Source organism: Xenia sp. Carnegie-2017, unplaced genomic scaffold, assembly GCF_021976095.1.
Source record: "Xenia sp. Carnegie-2017 unplaced genomic scaffold, XeniaSp_v1 HiC_scaffold_13, whole genome shotgun sequence".
Lineage (NCBI taxonomy): Eukaryota > Metazoa > Cnidaria > Anthozoa > Malacalcyonacea > Xeniidae > Xenia > Xenia sp. Carnegie-2017.
Genome location: NW_025813436.1, coordinates 4,634,177 through 4,653,573, shown reverse-complemented (window position 1 = coordinate 4,653,573; position 19,397 = coordinate 4,634,177). Strand labels below are relative to the sequence as shown.

Genomic DNA, 19,397 nt, shown 5'->3' with positions numbered 1-19,397 from the left:
CAACTTACGTTTTCATCGAACAGAATCTATAAAATGACAGCGGACTGTCAAAAACGATTCATGCATATCTCTTTTCATCCTCGAGATTTTGAAGTTTTCGCAAAGACCGATTTTACAACATGTGACGTCAACTAAAAAACCAGTCGAACAAAACATTTAACGTCAACACCTTACGCATTAGTTACACCATATTCATCAATAAAAATACTATTCTGCTATAAATACTGACAAATGAATATCTCGAAGTGAATCGCTACATCTCATACATCTCGTATATCCCTATTACTAAATACAACCTTTCTTTCAACAAAAAATTCACAAGCGATAACCGTGTCTTTTCAACAAAATTATGAGAAGAAACGAAGACACACGCTTTTAATACATACAACAACAAAGAACTGCAATGAGAACCAGTATATTCAGACTGCGCTTGCTCGCGGAAGAATCTTTGCACGGCGGACGTGGGTCTTCAGCTGATTTGGTTGCCTCCTGCGCATGCGTCGAAAAAACTTGTGACGACGAGTGCTCGAAGGCGAAAGTGGATGCTGGCAACATCGTCGTGGGACTGAGGCTGGGGCTTGGGGACGAAGAATTTGCCGGGAAGAGAGTGTAGTTAACTTTGCATAAGTCGGTAGAACAGCATCCATACTTAAGGCACGTCTCGGTGGGTAAAGCTTTACAACCGTAAAATCCGGAAAAGGAATAACAAAGCTGAGAATCCTGGCATCCTGAATGGAATTTTATTACACTTTTAATAAAATGGACGGAATCCCTTTGAATTTCTTAAAAAAAACTCTAGCAGTAGGGAGTTCACGATCACACAATATCAAAAAGTCTAACAATGGGGTCGACCAAACTTAACTAAACACGACATAGATCGAGCACGTGACCTTGCTATACACGACATAGATTGACGTTGCTCAGCATTGCCGATAAAATTATTGCTTTAGACAAAGAATAATGATTGAAAAACAAAACACATCGATGTTCAATTCATTCACCTTCGTCTACTTTAATCCATAACAAACAGCCTGCTATAAGATATTTACCAAGTAGCAACAGCTACATTTCCACAGCATTTAGAACTGATTCATCAGCTTACGATAAATCTGGCAAAATCATTTCGGTTTCGATTCACTAGTCACTAGTTACCAACTAAGTGCAGTAAATACTTTCTGAATACTTTGTAACATACTTATAACTTTTTTACAGCACCCCCACGGAAATAGTGTGTTTAGTGGCATAAGAAACTCCGTTGACTATCGCTCACGAAAAAGCAGAGTGTGATAACGGGCCATGGTTTTAAGGCCAAAATATAAGAGCACGTAGGAATTAAAGTGCGCCTATCGGCAAAAACTTTTATCAGCGATATGAAAACTTAGTGTAATATCTAATGTGTGGGTGGAAAAAATTTTTCAATTTGGTCAAATTTTCTTCTTGTTATGGAGGTTTAAAGTTGCCTTTCAATGGACCTTGTCCGTCGTGGCATGAAGTCTGGGTCTAGTCAAATTCTGACGTCATCCAAGGTAGTCGGTATATATATTATGTATTGAGGAATCCCTTGCATGACGTCACAAAAGTAAGTCGTTCTAGACTTTCCGAACGACGGAAAAGGTCCATTAAAAGGAACATTTTTGCTAACTTTAAATAGCAATAAAAATGGAACGATCTTACGTTGGAGTTAACACCTAAATTTAATATCGCTGTTAAAAATTTTTGCCGAAAGGGGCACTTTAAAGTTCATTAAATTTGTTTCACTAGTTGCTTCATAATCAGAATTTTTATCTGTCACCACTGACGCTAAATCAAAGTCAGTTTTGCAAGCAAACCTTTCCACTTTTGCTTGGACAATGAATTGGAAATGCTATAAAACTATATGCCTAAAGTAGCCCTCTTTTAAGTTTATTTAAAGAAGGCATCTTGACGTGGTGCAACGCGAGAATTTTGTTTGTTAAATCCAGGTGGAAAACGTATTGTTCTCAACTTCTCATTTACATATATGTTTGTGTAACGGTATTTACCAAGTGGCTAAGGTTAATATCGAATTTCCTTCATTATGTTTGTACTCTTTATTGTCCATTTATTACAACCAGGGATAATTTTCAACAATGCATACATGAGTTCATCATACATTACAAGCTAAACACATCTAACTATACGTTGATGAAAACTATACATTGATGAAAACTATACGTTGATGCAAACTATACGTTGATGCAACTATACGTTGATGCAACTATACGTTGATGCAAACTATACGTTGATGAAAACTATACGTTGACACAAACTATACGTTGATGAAAACTATACGTTGATGAAAACTATACGTTGACACAAACTATACGTTGATGAAAACTATACGTTGATACAAACTATACGTTGACACAAACTATACGTTGATGAAAACTATACGTTGATACAAACTATACGTTGATGAAAACTATACGTTGACACAAACTATACGTTGATGAAAACTATACGTTGATACAAACTATACGTTGATGCAACTATACGTTGATGAAAACTATACGTTGATGAAAACTATACGTTGATACAAACTATACGTTGATGAAAACTATACGTTGATGAAAACTATACGTTGATGCAAACTATACGTTGATGCAACTATACGTTGATGAAAACTATACGTTGATGAAAACTATACGTTGATGAAAACTATACGTTGATGAAAACTATACGTTGACACAAACTATACGTTGATGAAAACTATACGTTGATACAAACTATACGTTGATGAAAACTATACGTTGACACAAACTATACGTTGATGAAAACTATACGTTGATACAAACTATACGTTGATGCAACTATACGTTGATGAAAACTATACGTTGATGAAAACTATACGTTGATACAAACTATACGTTGATGAAAACTATACGTTGATGAAAACTATACGTTGATGCAAACTATACGTTGATGCAACTATACGTTGATGAAAACTATACGTTGATGAAAACTATACGTTGATGAAAACTATACGTTGATGAAAACTATACGTTGATGAAAACTATACGTTGATGAAAACTATTGCGTAATTCAAACAACATGAACTAATCTGGGTTCAAACTCGGTTCAAATGAACACATGTATGTCTGTCTTTTTTTCCCAGTGAACACTACTAACCCAGGCTTGACCTGCGTTTAATTCATTCTACTTCTTGACATGAGAATAGCCAAATCCAAAATAAACCTGGGTTTTAGTATTCAGCACACGCAAGAAATTAACCCGTGTTAATGTCAATTTTACACGGATAACAACACGGACTAATTAACATGTACAATGATGTGGAATACAAGCATACCGCATAAAAGAATTAAATGTTGCGAATTAACGATAAATTGGCACTATTGGCTGCTTTCGTTGAGCTTACAAAACAACTGCTTCCAGTAGTAAAACTACACGGAGTTTCCACTTATTATGTTGACGCACTTCATGCAATTGCCAAATATCACAAATTTTTAATAATTGTAAACAGATTTGATGTGTATGAGCACTAAGCCCTACCCCCCATGTACTTTTTAAAATTATGGAACAACATTTCATCTTCAAAATATTGCCTTAATTTTTAAGTCATGCAGAGCATCAGATTGTATTTTTATCTCATTTTCAAAAATTTGCCCAATAACTTCCTGTAAGTAAATGGTTTGTAAGTAAATGGTAAACGATCTACATTTACAAACATGTAACTTCCTGTAATTTGCACGACTAGATGAAAGATTGGGGCAGGGGGTATCACTCCATACCCCCCCGAAAGTTTCGGCATTGTATGTACTCATAACAGCCCCACATTGAATCAATAACAAGCAAAAGGCCAGCAGGAGCCGGAAGATAACAATAAAACAGCGTGCATCGTATATGAAACTAGGAGTTACTATCGCAAGGGAATTGCTGCCCCTCCACCAAGTAAGGTAAAACAGTTTGGAAACTGCTATTGCGTGTTTTCCATCATTTATCATCTGCCATAAACAATACAATAATGAATGGTAAAAATAAAAATACAGCAAGAAACCGCAACAACTCGTATACTTTGTCATTGCATAAAGACAAGCTAATTGTGTCATCTTTTATTTTCAAATTGTCATATAAATCAATTTATAGAAGTAGATGCAAGAAGTAACACTGTATGTATGTATAATTATGCTAATTTCAAAATGGGATAATTGGATGAACAGTTTTCAAAGCTCATTTTACAAAAATTTGCATATTGTCATTTAGAACTCGGCCAATAACAATTAAATCATGTTAACCGGAGCTTAAATTTGATTTTGTAAAATATGATTCTGTAAAAAGCCACATGGTTGATGTAAACATTGTGGACATTTGAACAGATTTTAACCTTGAAAAGTTTTTTGACTTTGAAAAGACATATGGTTCCTATTGAAAATGTTTCATATTTGTCAAAAGCTTAAAGTTTTGTTTGCTTAAATATTTTAAGACAATTCACAATTCTGATTTTGTTCTTTAGGTTGAAATAAAAACACGGCATGATTTCTTGTTTGATTTGTGTCATTTTCTTTTAGACTGCTTTTTGTGAAGCTCATTCGCCTTATTAATTGTAACCTGAGAGATAATTGTAACCTGAGTCTAGCGCAAATCAATTTTTTGCAATACAACCAATACAATATGATGCATGGTTTACTCGCCATGTTTAATCATGATCGTGACCATTGAGCTCTATAATAACTGGAGGGGCAAAGGGGCCTGGGCCTCGTGGTCAAAAACATGGCGGTAATGGCGGATTTTGGTTGTCAAAACTTCCACTTTGAGAAAAATTTTTAACATTCGCTCCCTCCTGAATCCGGAACACTATTACTGCTTATATTGATGACAACCAGCGAAAACAACCACGATACCGTAAGCATAAAATATTGAAAATAATGCTTCAGGTTTTTGTGAAATAGACACACACATTTAAATGAGGTAAATCTACTGTAAAATAACGTATATTTTGTCAAGTAATGCTTTAGCTATGTTAGAAATAAATATCAAACGGCATTCTTTACACTGTGCAATACTTGTGTTTTGACTATTTGTTAACAGCTGTGCAACTGTCTTTCTTGAATAGATGGGTAAATCTTAGTTAAAATGTCCAAAAGGAGTTAGAAAAGTTAGCTTACCCCTACGACTTAAGTCGACTGGAAATATATTATTAGTAGGTATGTATTTTTTGAGTTTTTGGTAGGATTGATTCTGGGTGTCTTATAAGGTATTATGATATTCTGATAAATCTACTGAGAACTTATGAAGAAAATATCTTGAACTAGGAGAGCAAAAGAACGAAATTCAGAAATTCTATAATCATGTTGCTGGTTCTGTTTTGAGCCAAGATATTAGAAACTGGATTGTCATTGAAAACCAAGGATCTACTACTGAACAGAACTACATTAATTTCCCATTGAAAATAATTTCTTAAATTAAAGTGCATTGGTTTCTCTGACATAACACTTTTCTTATTGCTGCATGAAGGCAAACCTGTTTTAATAATTATAATGTAGGTGAAGATTTTAGCATGTTGTATAATTATTATACAGACATTATTTATAATATTATGGCCTTGTGTAATGTATGTCAAGAACTTATTAATTCTCAAAATGCTAACCTTCTTGCACTACTTTTCTCTCCTTACAAATTACAGTTACCTATACTAATTTTTCTAGGTTCAAACAACTTGAAAAATTTTTGAATTTTACATTATGCCTTTGAATTTTTCTTTTTGTCTTTTGGTAAAATATCAGTAAATGACTTAAAATCAAGTTTATCTAAAATAGTATTTTGTACAAAGTAACTATACATAGTTGGAAAAGTCTCATGTTGAAGGCAGATGTGGCTTCTTTACTAGATTGCTACTCTTATTCTTTTAAATGATATCGTAATTCTTCAAAGACATAAAAGTTCTTTGTCATCAATTTTGCTTCTTCCACATTCAACTTCATTGCAACCAATGCATCTTATGTGAATTTTTAATCACCTGGAATTGAAAAACATATGGATTTTGTCAGATGATGCAGTACTGTATTTAATGTTTCATGCATGTCATCATAAGCTTTTCTTGAGCAAATATTTCAAGGTAGGAGCAAAATTTGGCACATTATTGAACAAAGTAGTTTTTATCTTGATTTTGATGTACTAACCTGTTTACTACACTGTGTAACAAACAATTCATTTACAGAAACACCAGATGGCATTTATAAAACTTTAGCATAAAGCAAACCTTTACACACCAACAAAATGATTGTCCATAATCTGTCAAATTGTCCAGGATAGCTGTTTAATACAGGTATTTTTTATTGTACAACATGTACCAAAGAGCTCATTAATCCTGCACTGCATTTGATTTCAATACAGCTCTGTTCTTAATATTTGCTTCATGTTTTCAGAAAAATATGAAAAAATCCTCTATTTCTTGGAGGTAAAGTCAGTTGAAACAAGGAGTTTTAAGACATGCATATCTCGATAAGAATTGGTTGCTTTGCCTCGTCTAGCAAGCGATTAAGTAAAGAACAAATAAGACTGGATATACATAACTTAAATTATAACTTAGAAGTAAAAACATTCACAAAATATATACCATCACACTTCAAGTATTGACTTAAAACAAAACACTGAACACTTTAAATGGTAAACAATCTAACGTTGCTCACCGGTGTCATGAAATGTTTCCTTTTCTGGCATTACTTCAGCATCCGTACACCAAACAAGTTTGCAGCATGTTTTAAAAATAAAATTTCTAAAAGTTTTTGTGCTTCGCATTGAAATTTTATATAAGCGCAATTGTGCTTGTCAAATCCGGATGGGCGAAAAAAATTTCATTTTATGAGCCCGCGTCTTTCCGCTGACTTTGACAACCAAAATCCGCCATGTTTTTGACCACGCGGCCGCGCGCTAATAATTTATAGTAATTTCGTTGACGTTTCCCCTCCAGTTATTATAGAGCTCAATGATCGTGACTAAAACACCACACGAGTATATACGAGTACATACGAGTACATACGAGTAACACACGAGTACATACGAGTAACATACAAGTACATACGAGTAACATACAAGTACATACCAGAAACATACAAGTACATACAAGTAACATACGAGTACATACGAGTGACATACGACTATTTTCTGGTCAACAAATGAGAAACAACACAATTTCTTCAATACATTGATATTTGCGTTTATTTTTCCTTGTATTTGTGTGGACTTTGGGGCAACCATTTGATGGATTTAAATGCTGAAAAGGTATTTTACTTTCATACTACATTCATTTGTATGTTTTAGTTGAATTTGTTATAGATATTTTGTCGATGCGATTTGCCAGTATTTGAGCGCTTTTTGAAGCACTTTCACGTAGGAAATACATATTTATGAAAGCGATTATACATTCATTTTGACTCTGAAGATGACTACCGCTAAGGTTGTCGAAACGTCAGTCAACAACAACAAAAACAGTCCGTCTCAGGACTATACGTAACAGTGCAACTCTCATTTAATTCAAATATATATAATGTAAATTTATTTCATGTAGCACGTTTTGAAAGCATTATTTATACGTTGTTTATTTAATCGCTTTCATAAATATGTATTTCCTAGGTGAAAGTGTTTCAAAAAGCGCTCAAATACTGGCAAATCGCATCGACAAAATATCTATAACAAATTCAACTAAAACATACAAATGAATGTAGTATAAAAGTAAAATACCTTTCCAGCATTTAAATCCATCAAATGGTTGCCCCAAAGTCCACACAAATACAAGGAAAAATAAACGCAAATATCAATGTATTGAAGAAATTGTATTGTTTCCATTGAACTAAATATAACTGGAAGGCTACCTTCTGATATATCGGTAACACACGAAATGAGGCCAAAATTTTGTGTGATCTGACCTCCAGACACGCGTTTCTGGTAGTCAAATCACGCGAGTTCGGCCTCGCGATGCGTGATTGGAAGGAGTGAGTAAAGAGTCTGAACGAATAAACTACATGTTTTGGCCAAGCTTTAGAAAGGAAAATTACTGAATTTATTTAGTTTTGCTGCGTTTTCTTTTGATATTAATACAGGAAATTTAAGTTTCTTGCCGACCAAATAATTTTTTACCCAGAAGGCTTACCGATGGCAAAGGATTGTGCTCGGATATTGGCGAAAACTTTCAAATGTAAAAATCCCAATGGGTAAGTGTTTATTCATTGTATTCATAAAGTGTTTACACATTAAATTTATTCATTGTTAAACAAGATTAGCTTATTGAGTCGGTGCCTGTCGCTTGTTTTGCCTTTATTTACGATCTCCCTCGTATATTTTTTACCGTAGTTGAAAAGACGCAGTGTGAAATATTTGTCTGCGATATGCTTTGTCAGTTGAGTTGCTGTGATCGTCTTCGATAACAGCCTCGTTAACACCATCTTCGTGATCTCTGAATAGAGGAAAGGTCGATTCCAGATTAAAATGTTGGCAAACTGCAATAATCATACTGTTCTTCAACTTTGCCCTGTTACTAATATGCTGATTGTCGTTGCCTGTCACCGTTGCTTTGAAAACGTGTTCGCAGAACTCTATACAACGATACACCGCTGTGGATGGAATCTGTAAACCACCGTTGTTCACGAAGTTGACGAAAGCTGACGCTTTTCCAGCTTCATGATATTTTGTGGCAGTATAATCATGGTCATCTACGGATAACGATTTTGGTAAAGGACAAAGGCATCGTTTGCATTCTGGGCAAGATAAATTGTTGACTAACTTCGAAACTATGTATCCTGCAATATAAAATATAACGTTCGAAATAAATTCGCTGTTGCCTTCTTGGAGATGTTGCACCATTGCATTAATTTTATTGTCAGTGTCTTGGGCAGCAGTTTCTTGTGACTGATTATGTAATGTGGGTGAATGTTTTCTTGTACGAAAAAGTGGTATCAGGTTGTTGCAGCCAGTAAAGTCCAAACAGTTTGCATTTTTTGATGCAGTAATGGCATTTCTCATCAACATTTTTCAAGGGCATACTTCATTTGGAGACTGTTGGGGTTGTTGTTCCATCCACCTCTTGAGCGAATGCAGGAAAACAGGAGTTCAATATGGTCCTGTGAATATTTGTAGGTTAAGAGATACTTGAATGGATTGATGGATGAAGAGAGCATCTGTGTTGCCATTGAAATAGTGGATTTGATGCAGGTAACAAACCCAATTACAAATGTTTTGCTGAGATGTACAAATTGGTTGAGAGGAAGCTGTGTTGGTTTTTAATGATAGTAAATATTCTGCTGATGATGATAACACTTCTTGCCATGTTTCCTGACTTGAAAGCCGAAGAGGTGCCTTAAAACCCTTACCCAGTGGATTCCGGGAATTAAGGATGTCAAAAAGTCGGTCGATAATGCTAATAAATGTCACTGTCCCATTACTGCCAGAGAAATTTGGTTGTTTAGCGGATTTGTCTAAAAACTCAATAGCATTTGCCACAGAGGAGCTCAATGTTTGTGCAGCAAGTCGCACATTCATTTTGTGTTTGTGAAAGTTAAGGTGATTACTCGTAAGTTTGTTTGTTAGGTTTAATCCTTCTTCCATTTGTAGGTTTTGAAGTTGTTCTATGTAACTCCACTTTATAATGTTTTCCTTGCCATCCTTAAAAGAACCAAGTTGGGCCAGTGCATTGCGTGCAAGCTTTAACATATGGCAAGGGTCAAGAATTACAAACACATCTTCGCCAGTAGTTGGATGGGTAAATGAAGACCGCATTTCATCATATGTACCGTTAAAGTTGCAACCAAGACTTTCAAATGTATGAAGATTTACAGCAGTACCATCAGCTGTTACAGACCATACCTTTAAACCTGCCTTTGATGCCTTTTCAAGACATTGTATTACCAATGATGCTTGGTCTTTACCATTGATTTTGTCAACCAAAAGTACCCAACGGGCATTTCCAATGACTTCTGGTGCCAACTAATAAAAATACTAGTGCCTCAGAAGCCAATTTCTCTGTTTTATGATTAGGAGTGTATCTCCAAGATTAACAAACCCTGAATACTGGTCATCTTCTGATTCCATATTGTTTGTTTTCAGATTGACATTGCATCAATAACCAAACAGCAGTCTCTGGAATTTGGGGAAGCAGCAACTTCATTTGATAGTGATTGGAATGCATCTTTAATGAAACCAGGGTCACATTTCATGGACGAGACCATTTTTCATCAAAGATGGATTGGGTAGTGGAACAATGGATCGAACATATTTATAAGCTTTTGGAGAATAAAAATATAAAGTAAGTGCAAATTCTTTGATTTCATCAGAGTATCTTCTGCCTGAACGAGGACATTTTAAATTATCTCTAATATTGTATAAAAATCCCAACTGAGTATCATTGAAAGTGGACAAAAGACTTTCTGCCTCTTTTGAATTGATCACCAACTTATCTTTTAAAATCTTGACAACTTCACCCATGGTTTCAACCTTTGTTTTGTGCGTCTCAGTTGTTGTTGCAAGTTTCAATTTTTGTTGAAGCTTATTTTTAAACAAATCTCTTTTTTCTTCTGTAGATGTTTTGGAGATTTTTTTGGGTGGAGAAGTTTCATCAACGGAATCAGAGGTAGCTGCAAAAGATCTTTTATTTGAAAGCTCGAGTCTATTCAGCAGTGCTTTGAGTGGGTTGTAGAAGTTGAAACATTTTGAACATGCAAGCTATTGGACATGGATGGTATGGCATACTTTTTTAGTCGGCATTTGCCATTTTGTGAGGGGGGGACAATGTAGTCAGTTAGTTGAAAATGGTCACTGCATATACGATGTGCACTTTTTGCTGTCCATGGTACTTCAAGATGGTTTACTTGTTGAACAAAATGCTCCCATAATTTTATGGCTGCCTTGTTTTTCATGGGAAATCTGTAATACATATAAATATTCATGATCTAGTATTTTAAATATTATACTTCCAGTAATTTCACTACAAATCCTTGTCCAGTTAAATAAAGTTGTAAGCCCTGTACTAACAATATGATACCAGTTATATCTACTTTACACTTTTACTGTGAAAAGTATTATTTTATTGCAATTGTGACCAGCTAAACAAATAAATACTGTATATGACTAAACTGTCAAAATATAGAATTTATATATGTTAGTATTTAACTGAATTTTATTAAAATTTCATTTTTGTAGTTGAAGCATGTTTAATCTTTCCAAATTGCAGTTTTGTTTGATGTCATTTTTTCAACTTATGTATTGGAATTTTACCTGTGAAAAGCAACAGTTTCTGCACCTATGTGGTGAGAAATAGCCCTGTTCCTGCACCCAATTATCACACATGTAAGTGGCATGTTTACTGAACAATCCTGAATACTTATCTTTGTCCTAAAGACGACAATTATGCAGTGAAAAATAACTTTTGTTTGCAAAATCAAGGAAATATACGCTCTAACGTTAAAAAAAGGACTGGGGTGAGAAGAAGCTATACTTGTTTTTCTTCGTAAATATTACTTTAAAACATAATTTTGCTAACGTTCTGTTATGTTAATGTCATTATTGGTTTAACGTTTTTTAAGAAATTTTTAAAACAATACCATGCAAATTTGCAAGATGTCAAAATCGCATTTGTCGAGGCTTGTTAAGTTTGTTTTTTTTTTCAAAAAAGGCACGATTGCTTGATTGATCTATTACCGTAATCAAACTTACTATAAATGACCTGGAAAATTTACATTTTTTGCAATTTACTTCCAGTTTTTTTTCATAGTTTTTGCAAAATCCGCTGTCAAAATGACTAAAACACTGACATATTTTGTTTTGGTCGTGTTTATCACAAGCGTGGAAAGACTGGGAACGATACTGTCGACTTAGGCTTCAAATTTCCGGGCGAAGGTAGCCTTCCAGTTATATTCATTGAGTTCAATAATAACTGGAGCGGCTATCTCAAGCGCGGCCTTAGATATCTGCTGACGCCAAAAAAATGGCGGATTTCGTCCGTTGCCGCTGAGATTTACCGAAATTGATCGCTTTTCCGAAAATTTCACAATTTCCCACTCCCTCCTGAGGAAAGAGAGAAGAAAATGTATGTGTGTATTTGGGATTCGTCAAGCAATTTTTTGATGAAAATCAAGGTAAAAACCTCAAATTCATAACAGCGAGTCAACTGTGGTTGTCAGTTATGTGCTACTACGAGGATGCATTTATAACTATCGACGAAAGAGCTATATGTCGGCTACACATGTATGAATGCAGATGTGCGTCGTTTTTTTACCAACGTCGAACTTGTTTGATCGATTAAACTCTTTAGTCTATACAAAAAAGTATATCATAGTTCATCTCCACGGTTCACGAGAGAGAAGTTAGCTTATTTGTTATCATTGCTATTTTGCTTCTTTTCATGATGCAATGGGCAATGGCTTTTTTCGCCACAATTGTTGGATTTTTACTTGTTTCTTTAAAAAAAAGTAAATATTAAATCTCTGGATATTTACGGATTTTCTGTAATTGAGTTTCATATTAAATTTCAAAAAGACTCAAGTCTGCATAGGTTTGGTAAATCAAAACAAACAATATTGTATAGAAAGTACTTTAAGTAACCTTTTTGTGATGTTCTGAAGTGCAACTGCATCAAATACTTGTAAAGTTGTAGCACATTTTGATTTTGTTGTATTGATACATGAATTGGGCAAAATGCAAATAATCATCAAAACACTTGTGCTTCCAATGGTGTTTATAATTCATTTGTAGTTTTAATACTTCTACCCTTCTTTTTCACTTTGTTTTGTTTTTCCTATATTTGCAAATAAGTACACAATTTGAATGATTAACACAGTTTTCACCTAAATAATAAATTTCATAAGCAGTTGGTAGTGCATTTTGTTCTCTGAGTATCCACATCTGGTGTTTTGTTCATACAAGAATGATGAAGTGCAAGTAGATATGTCATAGCAAGGCAATATAACCAAATGAATCAAATACCTATAGCGTACTTTTATTCTAGAAGCTTAAAAGCTTTTAGAAATTATAAAGTTATTGGATTATATTAACCATATATCATCAATCTCATGAAAAGAAATAAGAAGCAAAAATTTGTAGGAAAGCTTTGAAAAGTGAAAACTTTTCTTTAAAAAGTAGCAATAATGCATATGATAAATCTCCATTCTGTACTTTACTAGGTAAATAAGCTCAAACTGTTTCTTGAAACAAAACTGTAATAATGAAGAAATATACAGTACAGTAACTTTGAAAGTTTCATCACTGAATCTTTAATGCTTCAGTGTAGTGCATTAGATATTAGTAACATTTATACAACACTCAACTAAAATGTTTTGATAAAGATATGACTTGATTTAAACATAAGTTATATAAAACCCAATGGCTTATACAGTTTGATGCTTCACATCTGCATCAAGTCATCAATCTCAGTACAAATGTTTACATAGACTTTATGGCTTTCCCATTTTATATCTTTGTGAATTGACATTTCATTAAGCATCAAAACACACACAACCTTGCCATCTTTCTTGGTTCATGAACTTTAACTTCAAAGCATTCAAGGCATCCTTAGTGAATCCATTGTCTCCATCCCTAGAATTTGACCATGATCAAATTAAATAACTCTGATAGGGCAGACGATAAATCAATTATCTTTACAGCATTATAATTTTTTAAGACTCTGCCTGGTCAATAACATCTTCCAGTCATCTTTACTCCTTGGTCTTCCCTGCATGTTGTCAGCAAATAGAACAAAGCAAGCTCTGCTCCAAATCATGGGTACTCTTGGGGCTGATCATTTCGTTTTGATACTTACTCACAGAGCAAAATGTGTGCAGGGTCTTTTTTGCTTTAGGGAAACTATTTTGCAAATAGATGGGTAAATTTACGACTTCATGCAGACTTTAGAAAAGTATGCAGAATTTTATAAACAAAAACAGGAAAACATCAGTATATTTGGCGTTCAAGTCAGTCTTAAAAAATACGATCTTTAATATTTTTATGGCTTTTAAAGTGCATGTATAATTGCTTTCAGTTTTCAATCGTTGACGGACTAAAAACTACAACTATCTCACCTGTGAGAAGCGATATGTTCCTTTTGTGGAAACTACGACATCCAACAATTGAACGATTGAAGTGTTGGCATTATAAAGAAATGCCAAAAAGATATCGTCACAGAATATGGAACTAACGATATCGTGTTGGTTTTGAAAAATTTTATAATTTACTATATACACCAGGGGGAGGTCGAGAATATTATTTTTCTGCAAAGCGATCATTTCAGCGGAAATACGTCCGTTGGCCGCCATTTTTTTGGCGACCTCGCCCCAGTAAAGATAGCCGCTCCAGTTATTATAGAACTCAATGGTTATATTTAGTTCAATGATTGTTTCTCATTTGTTGACCAGAAAATAGTCGTATGTCACTCGTATGTACTCGTATGTTACTCGTAAGTACTTGTATGTTACTCGTATGTACTCGTATGTCACTCGTATGTACTCGTATGTTACTCGTATGTACTCGTGTGGTGTTTTAGTCACGATCGTTTAATCATAGCATTCCAATTTCTATCCAATCGGCATGCACAAACGACGCGCAGTTCACCTTATATGGAGGTGAGTGCTTCAATGCTCAATCGATTCTCGTCAGTCATACGTTTTCATCATAAAATTAAAAGATAAATTCCTTGCCATTTTGAATGAAAACATTTTTTTGATTCTTTTAAATGTCTTGATTGTTTTGATTCTTTTGAGTTTTAAAATGCTTTTGATTAAAAGTATGATACGTTGTTTACTCAACCGAACAATCGTCCGCATGTTTACAAACGTAGAAACGGACAATATTATAAAACTGTAGTTTTGTTTCCATTATTTCCTTTATAACATTTTGATAGAACCTTTTTCCGATGATTCTGTGCGACTGCGATAAAATGATGTATAGTTATCGCAAAGAGCAAACGTTTCATCATATTCATAATTCATATTTCATGGTTGAACTCGCACCATGCGTTTAAATTATTTTGACGTTTTGTTAAATCCACACCGATATTTCAAGTAATAGTAAAAGCTCTAACGAAAATAAATACATGCTTACACTATATTTTGCTCACCGTCTGACCATAGAGCGCAAGATAAAAAATGTGAACCGACCTGGCTAAATACGGCACGGTGAATCGATTTCATGTGTTTTCGCCAAACGAGATATGTGTAATTGATGTCGGTAATCACTGATTTTGGTATCTACTGTATAACGTTGTTTAGGCCGCATATCTATTCGGATTCCAGACATTTAAAATCAAAGAGAAACTGACAGGAGTTCCGAAAGGTTCTACCTTATTGTAATTGTTCTTCCCCCCTCATTCCGTAAAAATCCCCCCCGGAAATGTTAACAGGCAGAACGACACAAATCGAGATTTTACCTCTATATAGGTCGAGTAGAGGAATGGGCCGAGACATGTCAAGATTAGTGTGCTGCCACGCTGATGCGTGGCAGCAATAATCAAAAAATGACAGAAAAAAAGAAAATAAAGAAAAATCCAAGGATGGCATGCATGCACCTTTAGGTCAGCTCAGTGGGTACCTTATTTTCATTGGGAAAATAGTTGTGTGAGAAAAATCCCAGCTTGAACATTTCATCTGCTAAGTTTTGTTGTACAATGAAATATTTCATACCTTTCCTGACTAATATTGAACCATTACTTGTCCTAACTTCCGCAGCAAAGCACATTCTTCCCCCAGAACACACTGTTGTAGGGTTATTGAAACAAAATACACCGTTTGCACATAAGCAATTCAGAGACAGTACACCTGAATAAAACATAAACAACATCAATACACACAAAGTTACCGTTTTAAGATTTCTTCCAATGTAAAAGTACGTACAAAAATCAAAGCTTCATTAGATTTAAATGAAGAAATAAATGGATGTGTATTGAACATGCAATTTTTTACAAGATTTGGTCTGATGAGCTTGGACTCTTCCACCTGCTTTATATGGTTGAAAAGTCCAGAACAGGGGGGAATGTTTGAGCACATCCGATCTAATGTGTTTGCATATAAGATCACACTGGACATGCAAACCAAAAATGTTCCCTGACCGCATCATAAATACAGTAGAAAAAAATGTGTTCTTAAATTTTTCTCATAAAACAAAAATTTGACCATGGTTAGTCAATGCCTTGCATAGCCAAACACTGAGAAATTGGTCCTGCTATGCAACTTTTTCTGTGTTTGCTTGCTGCACTAACAGTAAAATTCAAACAGAGGAGAGGAATAATAAGGCTACGAGACTTACATAGCATAACCTACAGTTGTGGGTTGGCTAGGCCACTACAGGAATTGCTGCCAGCAAGCAAGATAGCTTTTATGACATTCAAAAAATTCATTTTGCAATGGCTTTTTGATTTTGATATTTGTGAATTAAACTACAAAGTTAATGGACTTTGAATAAAGCGTTATAATTTAAGAAACAGCTCAAAAGCATGTGAAGTATGTGGGGGAATTCTTTCTTTAATATTGGATTGACCCATACAAAAGAAATATGAGCTTAAAAGATGGGAAGGGGATAGCTCTTGAATTGAGAGACATCTTTTACAGTATGATAAAAAATGTAACACATCAAAGTAAAACTTTTGCCTTCCGAAGTACAAAATAGTATAAAATAGTAATACATTTTGAAGTTTTGTAAAGTGAACATAAACAATATTTAAAGCAATGATAGTTTTGTCTGACTTCAATAGTTTCTTTTTCACAGAGAATAATAGTAGACAAAATTTATGAAAAAATTACAAACAGCTTCAAATTACTCAATGATATTACAAAATAACAATACCACCTGTGCACTGATTGGTCAATGGCTGAGATCACATCAGCCCATATGCGAACTGGGGAGACCTTTGAGAGAGCTTGGGTGCATAGCAGGGTAATGCCAAGTTCAAAGGTCCTCTCTATTGCTTGTTTACACAGTAAACACATTATATTTCTATAGTGAAACACAGACCTTACTTTAACTTGCTCAAGACGTTCTAGAAAAGAACTAGTTTAATTTCTTGCTCTACTTCAATAGCTGTCTACATTAAGTCTGCCAATGGCCATTGTTATTTTGCAGTTTCAAAAGGGGCAAAGAAACCAGGAGGTGTTCAACTTGGGATGGGCTGGTAAATTTTAACATTGCTGCCCAAAATGCATAAATAATAAATTATTTATCTCAAGAAAATTCAATGTATTTCAATCAAATAGTTCTAGGCATTTTTACTGCAAACCAAAATTTACAACCCTTATATGTAGAAGAATGCAGCAGAAAGAGTATGGCTAGCTATGAAACAGTCGCTTCCAACTATGTACAAAACCTGAATTTTCAATGTGAATTTTTTTGTTGCTTCAGGCATTTCCCACAACTCAACTCTCTCACATTCCTTTACAAAAAATCTGGAGAACAAATTACATACCAGCAAAAAAAGATGCAAATAGTAGTACACCAAACATGTTAGACCAAGACATACCTAGAAAAAGACAGCTTTCATTCAGTTATTGTGCTTGCAACAGGCTTACAAGCTGATTTTGTGATGGTCAAATAGAAATGTTTCTATAAAATCTCATCTTCTACATGTTTATTATGATGTAATTTTGCCAATTTTGTGATGGTCAAGTAAAAAATTGGCACCTTATTGGGCACCACATTCAACACAACAATCATCACAACATTCATCACCACATTCAAATAAAATTTATCATTCAAAATGATAAATTGAAAAATCGTCTTTAAAAACTTTTTCTAGCAAATACAACAGTAAAAAACAATTCTTAAGTACTTATTAATATTTTACTGTCCTTAAACATCACAAAGAAAGTATAAAAGTCAAGAAATTGAAGAAAACACTAAGCTTTAGGTTACAGTGTACTTTTCATTTCTGTTAATTAGCATATAATTTAAAAACTACAGTGTAAAATTTTTTTAAACTTGGCCAGAATATAGATAATTATATTGTCTAAAATATATCCAAAATCTGGAGAGTGCACAAAAATATAAATGTAGAAAATCATCTACAAAGTCGGATACACATAACATAATCTTATATAATTAACTTCCTATATCCATGTAATTTTGCAAACAAAGGCCTAAAAATAAAAAACTACGCAGTAGAACTTTTTTAAACTTTTGCATATTGTAGATATTTTTATTTTCTATAACATATCCAAAATCTGGAGAATGCACAAAAAAATAAGTTGTAGAAAATCATCGACAAAGTTAGGTGACACGAATACGCGTAATATGATCTTATAAAATTAAGTTGAGAATTCAATATCATTACTAAACAAAGGCCTATAAATAAAAAACTACACGGTAGAATTTTTTAAACTTGGCCATATTGTAGATATTCTTATTGTCTATAACATATCCAAAATCTGGAGAGTGCACAAAATATATAAGGAAAAATATTCTTTGAGAATGTAATAAACTGTAAAGTTGGCACCACATTCGACAAACAGCACCTCATTCGACAAACTACACGGTAGAATTTTTTTAGACTCAAGTATATTATAGCATTTTATATTTTCTAAAATATATCCAAAATTTGGAAAGTGCACAAAAATATAAATGATAGAAAAACATCGACGAAGTTGGATGACTCAAATGCGCGTAATATAATCTTGAATTATTAAGTTAAGAATTCCGGTTCTTTAACAAACAAAGCCCTATAAATAAAAAACTACACGTTACAATTTTTTTAAACTTTTGTTTGCAAAATTACATGGATATAGGAAGTTAATTATATAAGATTATATTACGCGTATTCGTGTGATCCGACTTTGTAGATGATTTTCTACAACTTATTTTTTTGTGCACTCTCCAGACTTTCGATATATTTTAGAAAATATAATTATCTATATTCTGGCCAAGTTCAAAAAAATTTTACCGTGCAGTTTTTAAATTATACGCTATTTAACAGAAATGAAAAGTACACTGTAACCTAAAGCTTAGTGTTTTCTTTAATTTTTTGACTTTTATACTTTCTTTGTGATGTTTAAGGACAGTTAAATATTAATGTCCTTAAACATGCAGTTCAACACCGACAATTGTTTAGGAAAACACTAACAAATCAACTACACAACAATGGACAACTACTATATTACGACATTATCAAAAAAAATGATTTACAGTCGCACATCAGTCAGAAGAAAACTTTCTACTAACCGCTGCGTTTTAACTTGTCGAAAAGGAACCCAGTTGAGCAGACGGTTTGAAGCAGTTTTTCAAGTTCCTTTTATCGTATGAGCTAAAATTGCTAATGGTGCCTTTTGTCTTTGTGTGAAGGGTATGTCTAAGGCAGAATACACGGTAACTTTCTAATAAATTACCATAATTTATGATAACTTGGTAATGCAGGTCAATGACGTCATGTGCAAGGGTCAGTGGGAAAATTTAGAAAATAT

General features: G+C 33.9%; 1 protein-coding gene and 1 long non-coding RNA gene across 4 annotated transcripts; one reads left to right on the top strand and one right to left on the bottom strand.

Moving 5' to 3' along the window:
• Positions 1-136: 136 nt before the first annotated feature.
• On the bottom strand, positions 137-17,652 carry LOC124453426 (CD59 glycoprotein-like). 3 transcript variants are annotated; one of them, XM_047004250.1, is made up of 4 exons: positions 17,569-17,652; positions 17,411-17,464; positions 15,636-15,770; positions 137-728 (listed from the first exon to the last, which is right to left on the bottom strand). In XM_047004250.1, exons 2-4 carry the CDS (start codon positions 17,460-17,462, stop codon positions 376-378), a joined length of 540 nt encoding a protein of 179 aa, XP_046860206.1. In that variant the 5' UTR covers positions 17,463-17,464; positions 17,569-17,652; the 3' UTR covers positions 137-375. The 3 variants fall into 3 exon arrangements, 2 of the variants coding, with proteins under 2 accessions (XP_046860206.1, XP_046860212.1); XM_047004256.1 differs by lacking the exon at positions 17,569-17,652 and having other exon boundaries at positions 17,411-17,486; XR_006951083.1 differs by lacking the exons at positions 15,636-15,770; positions 17,411-17,464; positions 17,569-17,652 and adding an exon at positions 15,114-15,186.
• Positions 10,649-11,597, top strand: LOC124453446. Its single transcript, XR_006951084.1, has 2 exons — positions 10,649-10,705; positions 11,167-11,597. It is a non-coding gene; the product is annotated as an uncharacterized LOC124453446 (long non-coding RNA).
• Positions 17,653-19,397: the final 1,745 nt, after the last annotated feature.

Excerpts from the sequence above, each read along its gene's own strand:
- LOC124453426 (XM_047004250.1), bottom strand. The coding sequence starts at position 17,462 with ATGTCTTGGTCTAACATGTTTGGTGTACTACTATTTGCATCTTTTTTT. Across the intron at positions 15,771-17,410 it reads ATTTGCATCTTTTTTTGCTG|GTGTACTGTCTCTGAATTGC; the intron begins GTATGTAATTTG and ends TGTTTTATTCAG. Across the intron at positions 729-15,635 it reads TTCAATATTAGTCAGGAAAG|GATGCCAGGATTCTCAGCTT; the intron begins GTATGAAATATT and ends AATTCCATTCAG.